Here is a 20,183-nt window from a genome sequence, read left to right on the forward strand (position 1 = left end):
GGTGAAATAATCTGTACACCAATCCCCCATGACACACAGTTTACCTATATAACAAACCTCCGCATATACCCTGAATGTAAAAGTAAAAAAACAAATACAACTTGTCCTAGGTTCTGCATTTTATCTATGAACAACTTAGAAAGAAAAGAGATCAAAATTATTTTAAGTATTTTTATATGCCAGGAGGGGAGTTAAATATTAGAACTTGGTTTGCTAGCTTTCTACCACTTTAGAGAAAATTTAGTAGCTTATGACATTTTACTCTTTAAATACAGCTCACCTTGTTCATTTACTTCACATTAAAGTTGAACATCTCCAAAATCTTAGTCCTTAAGGGTAATCTAATCAATAATATATAGATTCATCTTTTTTGGCCTACTTTTTTTCTGCTAAAAATTATATCTACTTCTTCTTGGAAGGAAAATGGATGAAGAGTCAACCTTTTATTTCCTTAGACATTTAGCTTCTTCAATCAACTGGAGCATAGGTTTAATATCATCTCTTTATGATGACAGCCTATGTATAGCCAAAGGACACAAGTTTTTATCTTTCTTAAGGACATAAATGCCAAGTATAAAATTGGGCCTAGTGTGACTGAAGCTAAAATAACTTAATTAATACAGAAAAATATGTCTCTTATTGCCCATTAGATGACATTTAGATCTGTTGAGACCACCTTTCAGATCTGCTAAGGAAAGCCTGGTGAAGAAAAGCAAGAATCAAGGTTCATTTTGAAACTTTGGTATGAGAAATTTCAGGAATGAGTTGGCATTAACAAGGATGAAGTAAACAGTGTTGGGTAGCTTTGAGAGGTGCTATAAACTGAGTATGTTAAGTTTGAGTAGCCTATGAGATATCCAAAGAGAAAAATACACAGTATGAGGCTGGACATATACGGTCTGATGTTAAGGGCAGAAGTCTGTTCCAGAGATAATATTTTGAGAATAATTAGCACGTACATTTTTATTTAAAGCCATGATACTGCATAAAATATTGTAAAGAGTGAATACAGAAAGGAAAGCTTAAATACATTAAGCTTAAACACTGTTTCATACACACCTGGAGTCAAATGGCCAGTAATTTCTTTCAGAACTTTTCCTTATTCATTTATGACTGAAACTGGAATAAAGTTTTCCTTCCAGTTTCATTTTTTTCTGATTTTGGCAAAAAAAATTTTTTCTAACCTTGTATTTTTCAGACATGTATATTGCCTTATACATTCTACTCTCTAAAGCTGCTGATGATCAGAATTATCTATGCCTAGAAACTGTGTTCAAATTTGAATGTAAAACAATCTCAGTCTAATATATTCTTTGTAAGAACATGTTTAACTTATGTGACTAAATTTCTATGTCTCCTCAGACTTTCTATACCCTGTTCCAGCATTTTTGTAGCAATATTCTCCTAGAAATTAATCCATTTCATATGTTTCTAAATTTATTTGAATAGTTGCCAGTATTTTCTACCATATTTTTAAAACATATCTGTAGTTATTACAACATTTCATCTTTAAGACTGTACATTTTTTGACTTCTCCCTCAGTTGGTTTGTCTAATTAAAACATGAATATGGACATTTAAATTTTACTGATGGCATATTGTGTTGATTTTATTTCTACTCTTGACTTTTTCTCTTTCCATTTACTTTCTCTGCATTTATTCTACTTTTCCCTGTTTTCTTGAGATGGGAAGTTAGCTCATTAGTTTTCAGCCCTTCTGTCTTTTTTATAAAAATTAACAGGAGCCAACTAAATTTTTAAAATTTTTACTATCACTCAGTTCTTCGAGTTTTAACTATCCATTTTGATTTTATCTTTGACCCATGAATTATTTACTTTAGTCAAGATTTTACTGTTGATTCTAACTTGTTACAAATTTAAGAATATTTCCCTAATAATATCAAATATGTGAAATATATTGACATTTTTATATACTTGAGTTGAAATTTACATTCTGGTTTGGGGTTCTTCATACAGTCTTTATATCCAATGCATCAACTTTTTAAAAAAAAAATTTATTCTTATACTTTAAGTTCTGGTGTACATGTGCAGATTGTGTAGGTTTGCTACATAGGTGTATAAGTGCCAGGGTAGTGGTTTGCAGCATTCATCACCCCATCATCTACATTAGGTATTTCTCCTAATGCTATCCTTCCCCAATACTCCTCACCCCCTGCTATTCCTCCTCTAGCCCACCATCCACCAGACCCTGGTGTATGATGTTCCCCTCCCTGTGTCTGTGTGTTCTCATTGTTCAACACCCACTTATGAGTGAGAACATGTAGTGTTTGGTTTTCTGTTCTTTTGTCAGTTTGCTGAGAATGATGGTTTCCAGTTTCATCCATGTCCCTGCAAAGAATATGAACTCATCTTTTTCGTGGCTGCATAATATTTCATGGTGTATATGTGTCATACCTTCTTTATAGAATCTATCATTGATGGGCATTGGGATTAGTTCCAAGTCTTTGCTATTTTGAACAGGACCACAATAAACATACATGTGCATGTGTCTTTATAATAGAATGATATCTAATCCTTTGGGTATATACTCAGTAATGGGATTGCTGAGTCATATGGTGTTTCTATTTCTAGATCCTTGAGGAATCGCCAAAATGTCTTCCACAATGGTTGAATTAATTTACACTCCCACCAACAGTGTAAAAGTGTTCCTATTTCTTCACATCCTCTCCAGCATCTGTTGTCTCCAGAGTTTTTAATGATCACCATTTTAACTGGTGTGAGATGGTATCTCAGTGTGGTTTTGATTTACATTTCTCTAATGTCCAGTGATGATTAGCCTTTTTTCATGTTTGTTGGCTGCATAAATGTCTTCTTTTTAAAAGTGTCTGTTCATATCCTTTGCCCACTTTTTGATGGGGTTTTTTTCTTGCAAATTTAAGTTCTTCATAGATTCTGGATAGTAACCATTTGTCAGATGGATAGATTGCAAAAAATTTTTCCCATTCTGTTGGCTGCTGGTTCACTCTACTGATAGTTTCTTTTACTGTACAGAAGCTCTTAAGTTTAATGAGATCCCATTTGTCTATTTTGGTTTTTGTTGCCATTGCTTTTCATGTTTTAGTTATGAATCAACTGTTAATCATCACTATTTACTAGCTTTTTTCCGTTATTTTGAAAGAAAGGGGCATTATGAAATTTCCCACCATGCTGACGTCGCTGTATATTTATTCTTGTTATTCTGTGAATTTTTGCGTTATGCATTTTGAAGGTATTTTCACAGGTATATACAAGGCTTTTTGTTTTTGTTCTTTGACAGAGTCTTGCTCTGTCACCCAGGCTGGAGTGCAGTGGCACAATCTTGGCGCACTGCAACTTCTGCCTCCCATGTTCGAGCAATACTCCTGCCTCAGCCTACCAAGTAGCTGAGACTACAGGCATCCGCCACCATACCCACCATTCACTACCCTAATTTTTATATTTTTAGTAGAGACAGGGTTTCACCATGTTGCCCAGTTTGGTCTCAAACACCCGACCTCAGGTGATCTACCGACCTCGACCTCTCAAATTACTAGGATTATAGGTGTGAACCACCATGCCTGATTCAGTATGTATAAGTTTTAGAACTGTTATATTTTGCTCTACTGTTGGCCAAATAATGATATTAACCATAATGTCTATTTTGATGGAAATAAATTAGGTGCCTAATTTATTTCCAATCATTTCTGAAAAATGTTTCCATCCTTCCATCTTTGATATACGTGTTTTTTTGTATTTCTTAAAAACGATATATTTTGAATGTTGACGCTTTATTCTGAACATTTTTTCATTTATATATGTATTGAGAAAAGAGTTCTAGGACTACTGATGTATTTTTCTTTACTTTTCTTTTTGAGATGGAGTTTTGCTCTGTCAACCAGGCTGGAGTGAAATGGCGCTATCTTGGCTCACTGCAACCTCCAGCCCCCAGTTTCAAGTGATTCTCCAGCCTCAGCCTCCTGAGTAGCTGAGATTACAGGCGCCTACAACCAGCCCACCTAGTTTTTGTTTTGTTTTGTTTTTGTATTTTCAGTAGAGACTGGGTATCACCACATTGGCCAGGCTGGTCTCGAATTCCTGACCTCAGGTAATCCACCCACCTTGGTCTCCCAAAGTGCTGGGATTACAGGTGTGAGACACTGCACACAGCCACTGATGTATTTTTCTACCAGTTTATGTTTTCTTTTGTGCTCATCTCATGTTTTTCTTTGCTGTTTTCCTTTTTGCTTGCTTTACTGCATATTGATTGATAACTTTTCCTTTTATCATTCTTTTACTTTAATTGCTTGTAAAGGGGATGCTCCATTAGTGGCTATCCCTGACAATTTCTTATAGCATAATAAAGTCTAGATTTAGTCACTATCTCTACCCTCTTTATAAACAATAAAAGGACATGTGACTATAACTCCCCTCCATATTATATTTCATCTAATATTTCAGATAAAATTATGTTAAATGCAAATCATACATTCTTATATATTTCATGTAATGAATGCCTTTTGTATTTAAGAGCTTAACAATTTATTTTTTCATCATACCTACTTGCATCTAAGACCATTAAAACATAATTTTCTACTTATTCTCATTCTTCATACGTATTTTAGGAGTTTTTGTAGTAAGGGGCTGCTGGGGCAAAATCCCTCTTTCTTTTTTTTTATGTATTTTTTTATTGCATTTTAGGTTTTGAGGTACATTTGAAGAACATGCAAGATAGTTGCTTAAGTATACGCATGGCAGTCTGATTTGCTGCCTTCCTCCCCTTCACCTATTTCTGGCATTTCTCACCATGCTATCTCTCCCCAACTCCCCACCCCCCACTGTCCATCCCCTATTTCACCCAACAGACCCCAGTGGATAGTGCTCCCCTCCCTGTGCCCATGTGTTCTCATTGTTAAACACCCACCTATGAATGAGAACATGTGGTGTTTGATTTTTTGCTCTCGTGTCAGTTTGCTGAGAATGATGGTTTCCAGGTTCATCCATGTCCCTACAAAGGACACAAACTCATCGTTTTTGACAGCTGCATAATATTCCATGGTGTATATGTGCCACATTTCCCCTGTCCAGTCTATCATTGATAGGCATTTGGGTTGGTTCCAGGTCTTTGCTATTGTAAACAGTGCTGCAATGAACGTTCATGTGCATGTGTCCTTACAGTAGAACAATTTATAATCCTTTGGATATATACCCAGTAATGGGATTGCTGGGTCAAACGGAATTTCTATTTCTAGGTCCTTAAGGAATCGCCACACTGTCTTCCACAATGGTTCAACTAATTTCCACTCCCACCAACAGTGTAAAAGTGTTCCTATTTCTCCACATCCTCTCCAGCATCTGTTGTCTCTAGATTTTTTAATGATCGCCATTTGAACTGGCATGAGATGGTATCTCAATGTAGTTTTGATTTGCATTTCTCTAATGACCAGTGATGAAGAGCATTTTTTCATATGTTTGTTGGCCTCATGTATGTCTTCTTTTGTAAAGTGTCTGTTCATATCCTTTGCCCAAATGTATACACACCCAATACAAGAGCACCCAGATACATAAGATAAGTTCTTAATGGCTTACAAAGAGACTTAGACTCCCACACAATAATAGTTGGAGACTTTAACACCCCACTGTCAATATTAGACAGATCAACAAGACAGAAAATTAACAAGGATACCCAGGACTTGAATTCAGACCTGGATCAAGCAAACCTAATAGACATTTACAGAACTCTCCACCCCAAATCCACAGAATATAAATTCTTCTCAGCACCACATCACACCTACTCTAAAACTGACCACATAATTGGAAGCAAATCAATCCTCAGCAAATGCAAGAGAATGGAAATCATAACAAACAGTCTCTCAGACCACAGTGCAATCAAGTTAGAACTCAGAATGCAGAAACTAACTCAGAACTACACAGCTTCATGGAAACTGAACAACTGGCTCTTGAGTGTTGACTGGATAAACAGTGAAATGAAGGCAGAAATAAAGATGTTCTTCGAAACCAACGAGAATGAAGACACAGCATACCAGAATCTCTGGGACACATTTAAAGCAGTCTCTAGAGGAAAACATTTAGCAATAATTGCCCACAGGAGAAGCAAGGAGAGATCGAAAATTGACACGCTATCATCAAAATTGAAAGAGCTAGAGGAGCAAGATAAAAAAAAAAACTCAAAACCTAGCAGAAGACAAGAAATAACTAAGATCAGAGCAGAACTGAAGAAGATATAAACACAAAAAACCCTTCAAAAATCAATAAATCCAGGAGCTGGTTTTTCGAAAAAATAAATAAAGTAGACCACTAGCCAGATTAATAAAAAAGAAAAGAGAGAATAACCAAATAGATGCAATAAAAAACAATAAAGGGGATATCACCACAGATTCTACAGAAATTCATACCATTATCAGAGCTTATTACAAACAACTCTATGCACATAAACTAGTAAACCTGGAAGAAATGGATGAATTCCTGGACACTTGCCTCCTCCTAAGCCTAAACCAGGAAGAAGTCAAAACCCTGAATAGACCAATAACGGCGTCTGAAGTTGAGGCAGCAATTAAGAGCCTACCACCCACAAAAATTCCAGGTCCAGATGGGTTCACAGCTGAATTCTACCAGACATACAAAGAGGAGCTGGTACCATTCCTTCTGAAACTATTCTAAATGATCCAAAAAGAGGGAACCCTTCTCAAATCATTTTATGAGACCAACACCATCCTGATATCAAAACCCAGCAGAGACTCAACAAGGAAAGAAAACTTCAGGCCAATATCCATGATGAACATAGATGCAAAAATCTTCAATAAAATACTGGCAAGCCAATTGCAACAGCACATCAAAAAGCTTATCCACCATGATCAAGTCAGCTTTATCCCATGGATGCAAGGCTGGTTCAACATACGCAAGTCTATAAATGTAATTCATCACATAAATAGAACCAAAGACAAAAACCTGTTTCTTTTACTCTGATAATGTCTAATTGTCTCTTACTCTGAAGAAATAATTTTTTTGGGTTCAGAATTCTAGGTTGATGGTAAATTTTTCAATATCTTGAAAATATTTTCCTTTGCTTTTTTATTCTTACTCATTGTTATAGACAAGAAGTCTAATGTCAGTCTAAATTTCATTCCTCTGTAGGTTATCTGTCTTATCCCTGGCTAACACAAATTTATCTTTGTCTTTGGATTTATGCACTTTCACTCTGATAGGTCTGAGATTGGATTTCTATTTATTTATTTTTACCTGTTACATAATGTGCTTTCTGTTTAACTGGTTTATGTCACTGTCTCTGGAAAATTTTCCTTTAATATCCTTCATATATTACTCCATCTCCATTTCTTTAAAAATGTTTTCAACATACAAGAAAGCTGTATATAATTAACACATACAACTTGCTGAGTTTGGAGATAAGTATACATTCACAAAAACATTACCTCAATCTATGACATAAACCTATTCATTATCTCCTAAACATTCCCCCAGTTCTATTATTATTATTATTATTATTATTATTATTTTGTAACAGGACACTTAAGGTTTATCCTCTTAGCAAATTTTAAATGAATAATAGAGTATTGTTAACTACAGGCAATATGCTTTACAGTTGATCTCTAGGAATTATCTATATTATATAACCTAAACATTGTACCCTTTTACAAATACCTCCCCATTTTTCCCTTCCCTTAGCTCCTGGCAGGAAGCACTGCACATTCTGCTTCTTTTAGTTTGTATTAGATTCATAAGGTAAGTTGTATTATGTATTATTTCTGTTTCTATGTCTGGCTTACTTCATGTAGCATAATGTCCTCCAGGTTTATCTATGTGGTTACAGCAAATGGCAGGATTTTCTTCTTTTATTAAGGCTGAGTAGTATTTCATTGTATGTATGTACCACATTTTCTTTCTCCTTTCACCTGTCAATGGACATTTAGGTTGTCTCCATATCTTTGCTATTGTAAATAATGCTGCAATAAACAATAGAGTGCAGATAATCTCTTTGAAATTCTCATTTAATATTCTTTAGAGATATCCCCATAAGTGGAATTGCTGGATCATATGGTGATTCTATTTTTAGTTTTTTAAGGAATCTCCATACTGTTTTCCAGAGTGTCAGTATGAATTAACATTCCCGTCAACAGGGTACAAGAGGCCCTTTTCTCCACATCCTTGCCAAATTTGTCATCTCTTGATTTTTTAATAATAGCCATTCTAAGAGGTGTGAAGACATATATCATATGGTTTTGATTTGCATAGCCCTGATGATTAATGATTTTGAGCACCTTTGCATATACACATTGGCCATATGCATGTCTTCATTGAAGAAATATCTATTGAGCTTATCTGCCCATTTTAAAATTGGGTTATCTGATTTTTTATACTGAGTAATAACCATCCCCATTTCCTTCATTCTCCTCTTTGAAAACTACCACTGAGATAAACTATATGTTCATATTCTACTCCCCATCCCCATCTCTATTACCTTCTTGCTTATATTTTCCCCCTTCTTAGTTTTTGTTAACACATTCTGTATATTATCTTTTAGTTTTCTCTTAATTCATTTTTTAACTAATATATATTTAATACATTCATTTTCTATTTTAATTTTTAATTTTTAAATTTTTAATTTTAGTTTAATTTTGATTTATTTATTCAAAGTTTACAATGTTTTATTTTTTAAAAAAAATTCAGTAACATTGGTTTCTATAATAATTTACCTATTTATTTCATACTATACATCTTGCAATTCTAATATCTGAAATTCTAGGAGAGGTTGTATGGGCTGACTTTGCCTTATGATGGCTTGTTTTCTTTCTCTCTCTCTCTATCTGTGTGTGTGTGTGTGTGTGTGTGTGTGTGTGTGTGTGTGTGTGTGTATGTTTATGAGCTCAAATTTCACTGAGTTTAATCTGTGAGGACAATGAGGTCGCTTTTCTTGGTAAAGAATTTGCATTTGCTTCTAACTAATGCTAGCATGCTCCTAGGCTGGTGCTACTTTGACATAATCTCTTGTTTGAATATTTCTTTACTCCTGTGATAATACAAACTCAAGAGTTCCTCACCTCACAATAAGAGGCCTATAGTTACACATTTTCAGGTGACATTACTATAATTATTCTTACTATGACTTTTCACTCAGTGAGAAGACGGATGCTGTTTTATGTTTGTTCTCTCTGCAGATGTAATCCTCTCTGCCCATTATTTTACTGATAGAACTCCAGTTTTATGTGGAATATGTGTTTAGCTCCCTGATTTTCTTGAGCCTGAGGATCTTACTTATTTTCTACCAAATGATTTAATTCACCTAAAATTTGGGTTCTCCATATTAGCTTTTAACTCCAGGCCAAAACAAGTGTCAGTAGTTGTAGTCATATTATTATGTGACTTCAGTTTCATCTATTTTTTTTCCTGGCCTTTAAAGGTTTATTTATACTTCCTTGAAAGCAAAATAAAATATATCTACTAGGCAGGTTCCAGCATCCTAGTCCTTTGCAGAGGGCATTCTGGAAGATTTCATTGTCCTAGCCCTTGAGAACAGAAGTCAGTCCTATCTCAACAACTGTGAAGTAAGCTAATCAAATCTGTATCATAAAACTAATGTGGGATGTAAGTTTGATGTTGCTTATAACTGCTTAGCTAAAGGACTGACATAAAACTGTGCTTGATAAGTAGTGGCTATTACTATTATTGTAGATAGATATTCTCTAAAAATAGACACAATGATAAATTCATAAAGTAAAATATGTCACTTATTTTCCTACATTACTTTATAGTCTTCTTTCAATCAATATTCTTCTATTCTGGTCTATCCATGCTAAAGCAGATGTGACACTGAGGGAAAAATTCAAAGTCACAATTACCAGGAAAAATTAATAAGTCCTTCTAGCAGTCTATCATAAATATCACAAATGTTAGTAGAATTAACAAATTTTGATTTTGTCACGTCTCTTTTAGTTTATTTGCTATTTCATGTCAGACAAAACAACTTACAGACATCTTTGAAAGTGACTGAAATGGGGGTATTAACAATTCATGAAAGAAATGAAACAATCAATCGTCAAGAGAAATGGTAAAGGCTTTGGATACTAATACTTTAAGCCCTAATACTTTCAAGGTCATGTTTTAAACTTTTCTTAAAAACTGGGAAACTGGTCAGGTGTCATGGCTCACACCTGTAATCCCAGCATTTTGGAAGGCTGAGGCAGGTGGATTACCTGAGGTCTGGAGTTCAAGACCAGCCTGGCCAAGATGGTGAAACCCCATCTCTACTAAAAATACAAAAATTAGCTGGGCATGGAGGCACACACCTGTAATCCCAGCTACTCAGGAGGTTGAGGCAGGAGAATTGCTTGAGCCTGGGAAATGAGGTTGCAGTGAGCTGAGATCATGGCACTGCACTCCAGCCTGGCTAACAGAGCAAGACTGTCTCAAAAAATAACACACAAAAAATTGGGAAACTAGTTAACTGCCATATTCACTTATTAGCAGACAATTTTTTGTTTTTAATATATGAAAAGGGTCACAGAGATTGGAAGTAGTGTAGCCAAATGGTCATGTGCCTAGGTTTCAAGTACAAAGAGATGGGTCTAAAGTTCACTCAATAGCTTCTTCCTAGGGCCTTTAATATCCTTTCCATTTCTATAGAATGGGAATTAAAAAACCTTATATCAGCCAGGTATGGTGGTTCATGCCTGTAATTCCAGCACTTCACAAGGCTGAGGCGGGTAGATTACCTGAGGTCAGGCGTTTGAGAACAGCCTGGCCAACAGGGTGAAACCTCACCTCTACTAAAAAAATAAAAATAAAAAATAAAAAATAAAAATTAGCAGGGCATGGTGGCAGGTGCCTGTAATCCCAGCTACTCCAGAGGCTGAGGCACAAGAATCACTTGAACCATGGAGGCGGAGGTTGCAGTGAGTTGAGATAAAGCCATTGCACTCCAGCCTGGGTGACAGAGCAAGATTTCTTCTCAAAAAAAAAAAAAAAAAAAAAGAAAGAAAAATAAATTTAAAAACCCTGTATCCTAAGGCTGTCTTGAGAACTAGATGAGAAAACACATATCTGACATTTAAAACAGTACCTGGGCCTCTGTAACCATATAGTATTACTAATATTATTATTTATTTTGTTGTATTAATATGGCATCTTCTGCTGCTTGATTACCCTGCTGGAGAATAAAGGTATTAAAATAGTTGCAAAAATGATATGATTTGGAATGTCTTTTGAAGATGTTTCCTGGTTTGCTAACCATCTTTCAAATCATTACTATGAGTAGAAAATATAGTGCCATATGATTATCAAAAATGAAATATTCCTTTTGAAGTCATGGAAATAATTTATTACTTATTTGAATGCAAACTCACACTCTGAAATTAGGAATGGGATCTGGCGAATCTCCTTTAAATATTCATAGGCAATAAAAGTCTGGCTGTTTGATTGATTTAACAGGCAATTGAATGTTACCTGAGTTCTGCATAATTGCAGCTATAAGAAACATTAGGTAGGCAATATAAAAACCTGGGAAACCTCTGACATAGGCACTTAATTGAATTAAAAAATGGGTTAAGGCAAATCTTCAAATTAAAGGGCATTTTGTGTATTAATAGAAAAACTGGCTGAGGCAGGAGAATCACTTGAACCCAGGAGATGGAGGTTGCAGTGAGCCAAGATTGTGCCATTGCACTCGAGCCTGAGCTTCAGAAAGAGATTGTAAATAAATAAATAAATAAATAAATGTTTTTTTCCTTTAACCAAAAATTAAGAAAATCACCTTAAAACAAATTCGGAATTCTTGATTAAAACACATTAATGTGCAATATGATTCTTTAAAAATTGATTTAAAAACTCAGTTACTGTAATCATTTTGTTTCTTCCACCCCTCAGATAATGTATCCCAAGTCTCATTTGACAGCATCAAAACACCAGTCTTTTTAACTAGAGAGTAGAAATATCCAAGGGACTGATTTAGCTCACAAATTATTAAGTGTGTCTTTATTACCTAAGTAGTTTGGAATTGATCAAAGTGCCTAGTAAAGCCTGAGGAATACAAAAGTCCTGTCTCTACCAATTGCTTAAGTTTAACATTGTATCTTTAAGGTCATATGAGCTTATTACAGATGGATACAACATAATTTGAGGAGGATATTATGTTTAAGATGATGTAGTTTGCATGAAAGTCATGAAGACTAAATATGCTTTATTTTCATTGTCAAATAACTCTCAGGTTATTACTGGTAAAATATGTAATATAAACATAATCAGGACTGATCATAGTTTCAAGTTTATTTCAGGTTTATTTATTGTTATTTTAACACTGTGGTTAATTGATCATTGAAGTAGAAGTGGAGAACTTCAAATTTTAAGACTTAGAAGATGATAAAAACCCTTTTTGTCTATCTTAACATTTTAATGAACTAATGGAGGCATGTGCATTTCATTATATTTCATATTGTAATATCTGTATTTATTTACCTACCAGTGCTCTCATTGGAAAATACATGTGTGTGTATATATATATATATATATGTGTGTGTGTGTGTGTGTTTACACACATATAAACACACATACGCACATTTTTTTGAGGGCTAACACTCTAGCATATGATCTAGTAAAAATAAAAAGGCTGATAATTCACTGAATTTATCAAATAATTTATTGAATATGTACTATTTTCCTGGAACCACATTAAGTACTTTCAATGCAGCATTTTATATTTTGCTCACAAAAATAAACCCTATGAAACAGGATGAGAAAATGGAAGTTTAAAAATGTAACTCAGACAGAGGATCCAAAATAGCTGAATAGGAACAGCTCTGAAGTGCAGTTTCTAGTGAGAACAACACAGAGGGTGAGCGATCAGCACATTTCCAAACAAGTTATCACTTCCCACAGACCAAGAGATTCCTGGGCTGAAAAGTGTCATGAGTTTTCATCATGGCTGTTTCAGCTGGCACAGTGGATCTCCACCCAAAAACTCACACAAATATGGACAACTATTTCAACTAACGCCTGGAATGCCTGGGAGACAGAGTGGCCCGTTCAGCTGAAAACAAAGGGGGCTAAAACAGGGAGCTAGGTGATCTGACTCAGCAGGTCCCACCCCTGCAAAGACCAGCAATCTGAAATGCTCTGGACTGAGAGTTTTGCAGCAAGCACAGCTGTACCTGGGATGGTCCAGCTCTGTGTGTGTGTTTGGGGTGGGGGGGAGAAGGGTGTCTGCCATTACTGAGGCAGTTCACCACTACAGAGGCAGTCTGCCATTGCCAAGGCAGTCTGCCATTACTGAGGCAAATCACCATTACCAAGGCAGTTCTAACTATACCTCTGTAAATAAAACCTCAAGGAAGTTCACACAGCAGCTGGGCAGAGCCCACCACAGCTCAGCAATGCCTGCGATGCCAGACTGTGACTAGGCTACTTCCTTGCTGGGCAGAGCATCTCTGAAAAAAAGGCAGCAGCACATCAGGATCTTATAAATAAAGCCCCAACTTCCCAAGACAGAGCATCTGAGAAAAAAGGCAGTTATGAGTTCCACTGCAGCAGACGTAAACATACTTGCCCAGCAGCTCTGAACAGAACAATGGAGCTCACAGCTCATCACCTGAGCTCCTGTAAGGGACAGACTGTCTCCTCAAGCAGTTCCCCGACTCCTGTATATCCAAACAGACACCCCATAAAGGAGAGCCCAGGCCAACATCTGGCAGGCATACTTCTGGGATGAAGATAAGAGAAGAAGAAACTGGTAGCAACCCTTACTGTTCTGCAGCCAATGCAGGTGATTCCCAGGCAAGCAGGGTCTGGAGTGGACCTTCAGCTGTCCTGTGGCAGAGGAGCTTGGATGTTAGAAGGAAAACTAAAAAGCAGAAAGAAATAACTTCAACATCAACAAAAAGATGTCCAATCAGACACCCTATCCGAAAGACACCAACTACAAAGACCACAGGTAGATAAATCCTCAAAGATGGGAAGAAACCAGTGCATAAAGGATGAAAACACCCGAAACCAGAACACCTCTCTTCCTCCAAGGGATCACAACTTCTCACCAGCAAGGGAACAAAGCTGGATGGAGAATGAATCTGATGAATTGACAGAAACAGGCTTCAGAAGGTGGGTAATAACAAACTTCTCTGAGCTAAAAGAACATGTTCTAACCCAATGCAAAGAAAATAAGAACCTTGATAAAAAAAAAAGGTTTGATGAAATGCTAACGAGAATAAACAGCTTAGAGAAGAATATAAATGCCTTAATGCAGCTGAAAAACACAACACGAGCACTTCACAAAGTATACACAAGATTTAATAGCCAAATTGACCAAGCAGAAGAAAGGATATCAGAGATTGAAGATCAACTCAATGAAATAAACTATGAAGGCAAGATTAGAGAGAAAAGAGTAAAAAAAAAAATTAACAAAGCTTCCAAAAAATATGGGGTTATGTGAAAAGACCTAATCTACATTTGATAGGTGTACCTGATTGTGACGGAGAGAATGAATCCAAGCTGGAAAACACTCTTCAGGATATTATCCAGGAGAACTTCCCCAACCTAGCAAGGCAGGCCAATATTCAAATCCAGGAAATACAGAGAAAATCACAAAGATATTCCTCAAGAAGAGCAACCACAAGGCACATAACATCAGATTCACCAGGATAGAAATGGAGACAAAAATGCTAAGCCCATCCAGAGAGAAAGGTCGGGTAACCCACAAAGGGAAGCCCATCAGACTCACAGTGGATCTCTTAGCAGAAACCCTACAAGCCAGAAGACAGTGGGGGCCAATATTTAACATCCTTAAAGAAAAGAAATTTTAACCTAGAATTTCATATCCAGCCAAACTAAGCTTCATAAGTGAAGGAGAAATAAAATCCTTTATGAACAAGCAATTGCTGAGAGATTTCATCACCACAAGGTCTGCCTTACAAAAGCTCCTGAAAGAAGCACTAAATATAGAAAGGAACAACAAGTACCAGCCACCCGAGAAATGTACCAAATGGTAAAGAGAATTGACACAACGAAGAAACTGTATCAACTAATGGGCAAAACAACCACCTAGCATCAAAATGGCAGGATCAAATTCACACATAACAATATTAACCTTAAATGTAAATGGGCTAAATGTAAATGGGCTAAATGCCCCAGTCAAAAGACACAGACTGGTAAATTGGATAAAAATTCAAAACCCATCAGTGTGCTGTATCCAGGAAACCCATCTCACATACAAGGACACACACAGGCTCAAAATAAAGGGATGGAAGAAGATTTATCAAGCAAATGGAGAGTAGAAAACAGCATGAGTTACAATCCTAGTCTCTGATAAAATAGACTTTAAACCAACAAAGATCAAAAGAGACAAAGAAGGGCATTACATAACGGTAAAATGATCAATGCAACAATAAGAGCTATGTATCCTAAATATACATGCACCCAATACAGGAGCACCCAGATACAAAAAGCAAGTTCTTAATGACTTACAAAGAGATGTAGACTCCCACACAATAATAGTGGGAGACTTTAACACTCCACTGTCAATATTAGACAGATCAATGAGACAGAAAATTAACAAGGATATTCAGGACTTGAACTAAGATCTGGACCAAGCAAACCTAATAGACATCTATGGAACTCTCCACCCCAAATCCAGAGAATATACATTCTTCTCAGCACCACATCACACCTACTCTAAAATTGACCACGTAATTGGAAGTAAATCACGCCTCAGCAAATGCAAAACAGCGAGAATCATAGCATACAGTCTCTCACATCACAATGCAATCAAATTAGAACTCAGCATTAAGAAACTAATTCAGAACCACACAACTTCATGAAACTGAAAAACTGGCTATTGAATGTTGACAGATTAAACAATGAAATGAAGGCAGAAATAAAGACGTTCTTTGATACCAATGAGAATGAAGACACAATGTACCAGAATTTCTGGGACACATTTAAAGCAGGGTTTAGAGGGAAATGTATAGCAATAAATGCCCACATGAGAAGCCAGGAAAGGTCTAAAAGTGACACCCTATCATCAATATTAAAAGAGCTAGAAGAGCAAGATCAAGAAAACTCAAAAGCTAGCAGAAGGCAAGAAATAACAAATAACAGAGCAGAACTGAAGGAGATAGAGACATAAAAAACCCTTCAGGAAATCAATAAATCCAGGAGCTGTTTTTTTGAAAAGATCAACAAAATAGAACACTAGCCAGATTAACAAAGAAGAAAAGAGAGAAGAATCAAATAGACGCAATAAAAAAAAAAGGGGGGGGATATTACCACTGATTCCACAGAAATACAAAGTACCATCAGAAATTACTATAAACAACTCTATGAACATAAACCAGTAAACCGGGAAGAAATGGATAAATTCTTGGACACTTATACCCTCCCAAGCCGAAACCAGGAAGAAGATGAAACACTGAACAGACCAATAACAAGTGCTGAAGTTAAGGCAGCAAATAATAGCCTACCAACCAAAAAAAGGGCAGGTCCAGATGGGTCAACAACTGAATTCTACCGGACGTACAAAGAGGAGCTGGTACCACTCCTTCTGTAACTATTCCGAACAATCCAAAAAGAGGGAATGCTTCCCAAATAATTTTATGAGACCAACATCATCCTGATACCAAAACACAGCAGAGACTCAACAAGGAAAGAAAATTTCAGGCCAATATACATGATGAACATAGATGCAAAAATCTTCAATAAAATACTGGCAAGCTGATTGCAACAGCACATCAAAAAGCTTATCCACCATGATCAAGTAGGATTCATCCCAGGGATGCAAGGCTGGTTCAACATACCCAAGTCTATAAATGAAATTCACCACATAAACAGAACCAAAGATAACAACCACATGATCATCTCAATAGATGCAGAGAAGGCCTTTGACAAAATTCAACAGCCTTTTATGCTAAAAACTCTTAATAAACTAGGTATCAATGGAACGTATCTCAAAATAATAAAAGCTATTTATGACAAACCCACAGCCAATATCATACTGAATGGGCAAAAACTGGAAGCATTTCCTTTGAAATCTGGCACTAGACAAGGATGCCCTCCCTCACCCCTCCTATTCAATATGGTATTGAAATTTCTAGCCAGAGCAATCAGGAAAGAAAAGGAAATAAAGGGTATTCAATTAGGAAAGAGGAAGTCAAGTTGTCTCTATTTACAGATGACATGATTGTATGTTTAGAAGACCCCATGTCTCAGCCCAAAATCTCCTGAAACTCATAAGCAAGTTTAGCAAAGTCTCAGGATACAAAATCAATGTGCAAAAATCACAAGCATTGCTATAGACCAATAACAGACTTAAAGAGAGTCAAATAAAGAACAAACAGCCATTCACAATTGCTACAAAGAGAATAAAATATCTAGGAATACAACTAACAAAGGACGTAAAGGACCTCTTCAAGGAGAACTACAAACCACTGCTCAACAAAATAACAGAGGACACAAATAGACGGAAAAACATTCCATGTTCATGGTTAGGAATAATCAATATTGTGAAAATGGCCATACTGCCCAAAGTAATTTATAGATTCACTGCTATCCCCATCAAGCTACCTATGACCTTCTTGACAGAGCAGGAAAAACCCACCTTAAACTTCATATGGAACCAAAAGAGAAACCACATTGCCAAGTCAATTCTAAGCAAAAAGAACAAAGCTGGATGCATCATGCTACCGGACTTCAAAGTATACTACAAGGCTACAGTAATCAAAACAGCATGGTACTGGTACCAAAACAGAGATATAGACCAATGGAACAGAACAGAGGCCTCGGAGGCAACACCACACATTTACAACCATCTGATCTTTGACAAATCTGACAAAAATAAGTAATGAGGAAAGGATTTCCTATTTAATAAATGTTAGGAAAACTGGCTAGCAATGTGCAGATCACAGAAACTGGACCCCTTCCTGACACCTTACACTAAAATTCGCTCCAGATGGATTAATGACTTAAATATAAGAACTAACACCATTAAAAACCCTAGAAGAAAACCTAGGCAAAACCATTCTGTACATAGGCATAGGCAAGGACTTCATGGCTAAAACACCAAAAGCATTCGCAACAAAACTCAAAATAGACAAATGAGATCTAATTAAACTCCAGAGCTTCTGTACAGCAAAAGAGACAATCGTTAGAGTGAACCGGCAACCAACAGAATGGGAAAGAATTTTTGCACTCTACCCATCTGACAAAAGGCTAATATCCAGAATCTACAAAGAACTAAAACAGATTTAAAAGAAAAAAACAAACAACCCCATGCAAACATGGGCAAAGGATATGAACAGACACTTTTCAATGAAGACATATATAAGGCCAACAAACATATGAAAAAATGCTCATCATCACTGGTCATTAGAGAAATGCATATCAAAAGCACATTGAGATGCCATCTCACACCAGTTAGAATGGCAATCATTAAAAAATCTGGAGACAACAGATGCTGGAGAGGATGTGGAGAAATAGGAACACTTCTACACTGTTGGTGGGAGTGTAAACTAGTTTAACCATTGTGGAAGACAGTGTGGCAATTCCTCAAGGACCTAGAAACAGAAATTCCATTTGACCCAGCAATCCCATTACTGGGTATATATCCAAAGGATTATACATCATTCTATTATAAAGACACATGCACGTTTATGTTCACTGCAGCACTGTTTACGATAACAAAGACCTGGAACCAACCCAAATACCCATCAATGATAGACTGGACAGGGAAAATGTGGCACATATACACCACGGAATATTACGCAGCCATCAAAAACGATGAGTTCCTGTCCTTTGTAGGGACATGGATGAACCTGGAAACCATCATTCTCAGCAAACTGACACAACAACAGAAAATCAAATACCCGATGTTCTCACTCATAGGTGGGTATTGAACAATGAGAACACATGGACACAGGGAAGGGAGCATCACACACTGGACTCTGTTGTGGGGGACTAGGCGAGGGACTGTGGGAGGTAGGGAGTTGGGGAGGGATAACATAGGGAGAAAAGCTAGATATAGGGGATGGGGATGGAGGCAGCAAGCCACACTGCCATGTATGTACCTATGCAACAATCCTGCATGTTCTGCATGTGTACCTTAGAACCTAAAGTGCAATAAAATATATTAAAAACAAAACAAAACAAAAACAAACAAGAAAACACTGACTAGGAGAAATTTGCTATTTTGTTTTAGTATTGTTTTGAAAAATCATACCACGTGTGAAATAGGAAAATTTATCTATAAATGAAATTTTTAGTATTACTTGTGAAGAAAAAAAGTATGGGGTACTAACAGAATTGCATGTATTACTAGAAAATTACATATGACACAACAAAAATGTGGGGGGTGGAGGGAGAGGGATAAAATGAGAGAGAGAGAGAATGAGAAAAAGCAAGAAAAGATACCCACACATAATGGTTTATCTTGAGTAGGGAAAAGAACTCTGTGGTCAGAGTATGTTGACCCAATAAGGTTACTATTCTTGGTATATCTCAGTTCCCTTTTAAGAATCCTAAGTTATGTTTCTGTGAAATCACATGATATAATACACATGTAAATAATTTTGTACCCACTGTGTGGCATTTGAATGTCTGAAAACTGAAAGCTGAGCTAATGCTCATTCTATCTGAGAGGGCTGTAACTGGTATACATTAATGCAAACTAGATTAAAGAGATTTTTCACTTATCTTCATACCTCTTCATGTAGTTCCCTCCAACGAGAATTAAATGTCTCAAGTTCCTCATTGATCAGTTCATCCATGACTCCACCATCTGTTAGGGTCTGTGCCAATATGCGAATCTGATTTGGGTTATCCTCCGAATGTTGCATCAAATTTTCCAGTGACTGAAACATATTTGCAATAATTACTATTTCTCTTCTTTTTCTAAATCCATTAACATAAAATGCTCAGTATCTTCTGATTTACATATAATTACGTCATAAGCAATTTAAAGCAAAATTTAGTTGGGATAAAAACACCAAGGAGCATTTTTGTTTCAAAAAAGAGGATGTCATTCTATATGAATCTTCATGGAATTATGACAGCATTGTGGACTGAGAACTTAAAATGTGATTTACAACTACATTTTTCCTTGACGTTCCTTAACATTAAAACCTGAAGAGGTAAAACACTCAATTTTTCAACTTCTCTGATAGCTAGTGGTGTCCAAGGAATGCAATTATGAAAAGGAGTA

The 20,183-nt window shown here is 36.3% G+C and overlaps 1 protein-coding gene across 11 annotated transcripts in view; it reads right to left on the bottom strand.

Moving 5' to 3' along the window:
* The window catches only part of DMD (dystrophin), a 2,654,855-nt gene that overhangs the window by 1,345,940 nt on the left and 1,288,732 nt on the right, over positions 1-20,183 (bottom strand). For all 11 annotated transcript variants that reach the window (XM_074391460.1, XM_074391464.1, XM_074391461.1 and 8 more), the window contains one exon: positions 19,684-19,833. In XM_074391460.1, coding sequence (XP_074247561.1) covers positions 19,684-19,833 — 150 coding nt within the window. The remainder of the gene's footprint in view (positions 1-19,683; positions 19,834-20,183) is intronic.

Source organism: Saimiri boliviensis, chromosome X (assembly GCF_048565385.1).
Source record: "Saimiri boliviensis isolate mSaiBol1 chromosome X, mSaiBol1.pri, whole genome shotgun sequence".
Lineage (NCBI taxonomy): Eukaryota > Metazoa > Chordata > Mammalia > Primates > Cebidae > Saimiri > Saimiri boliviensis.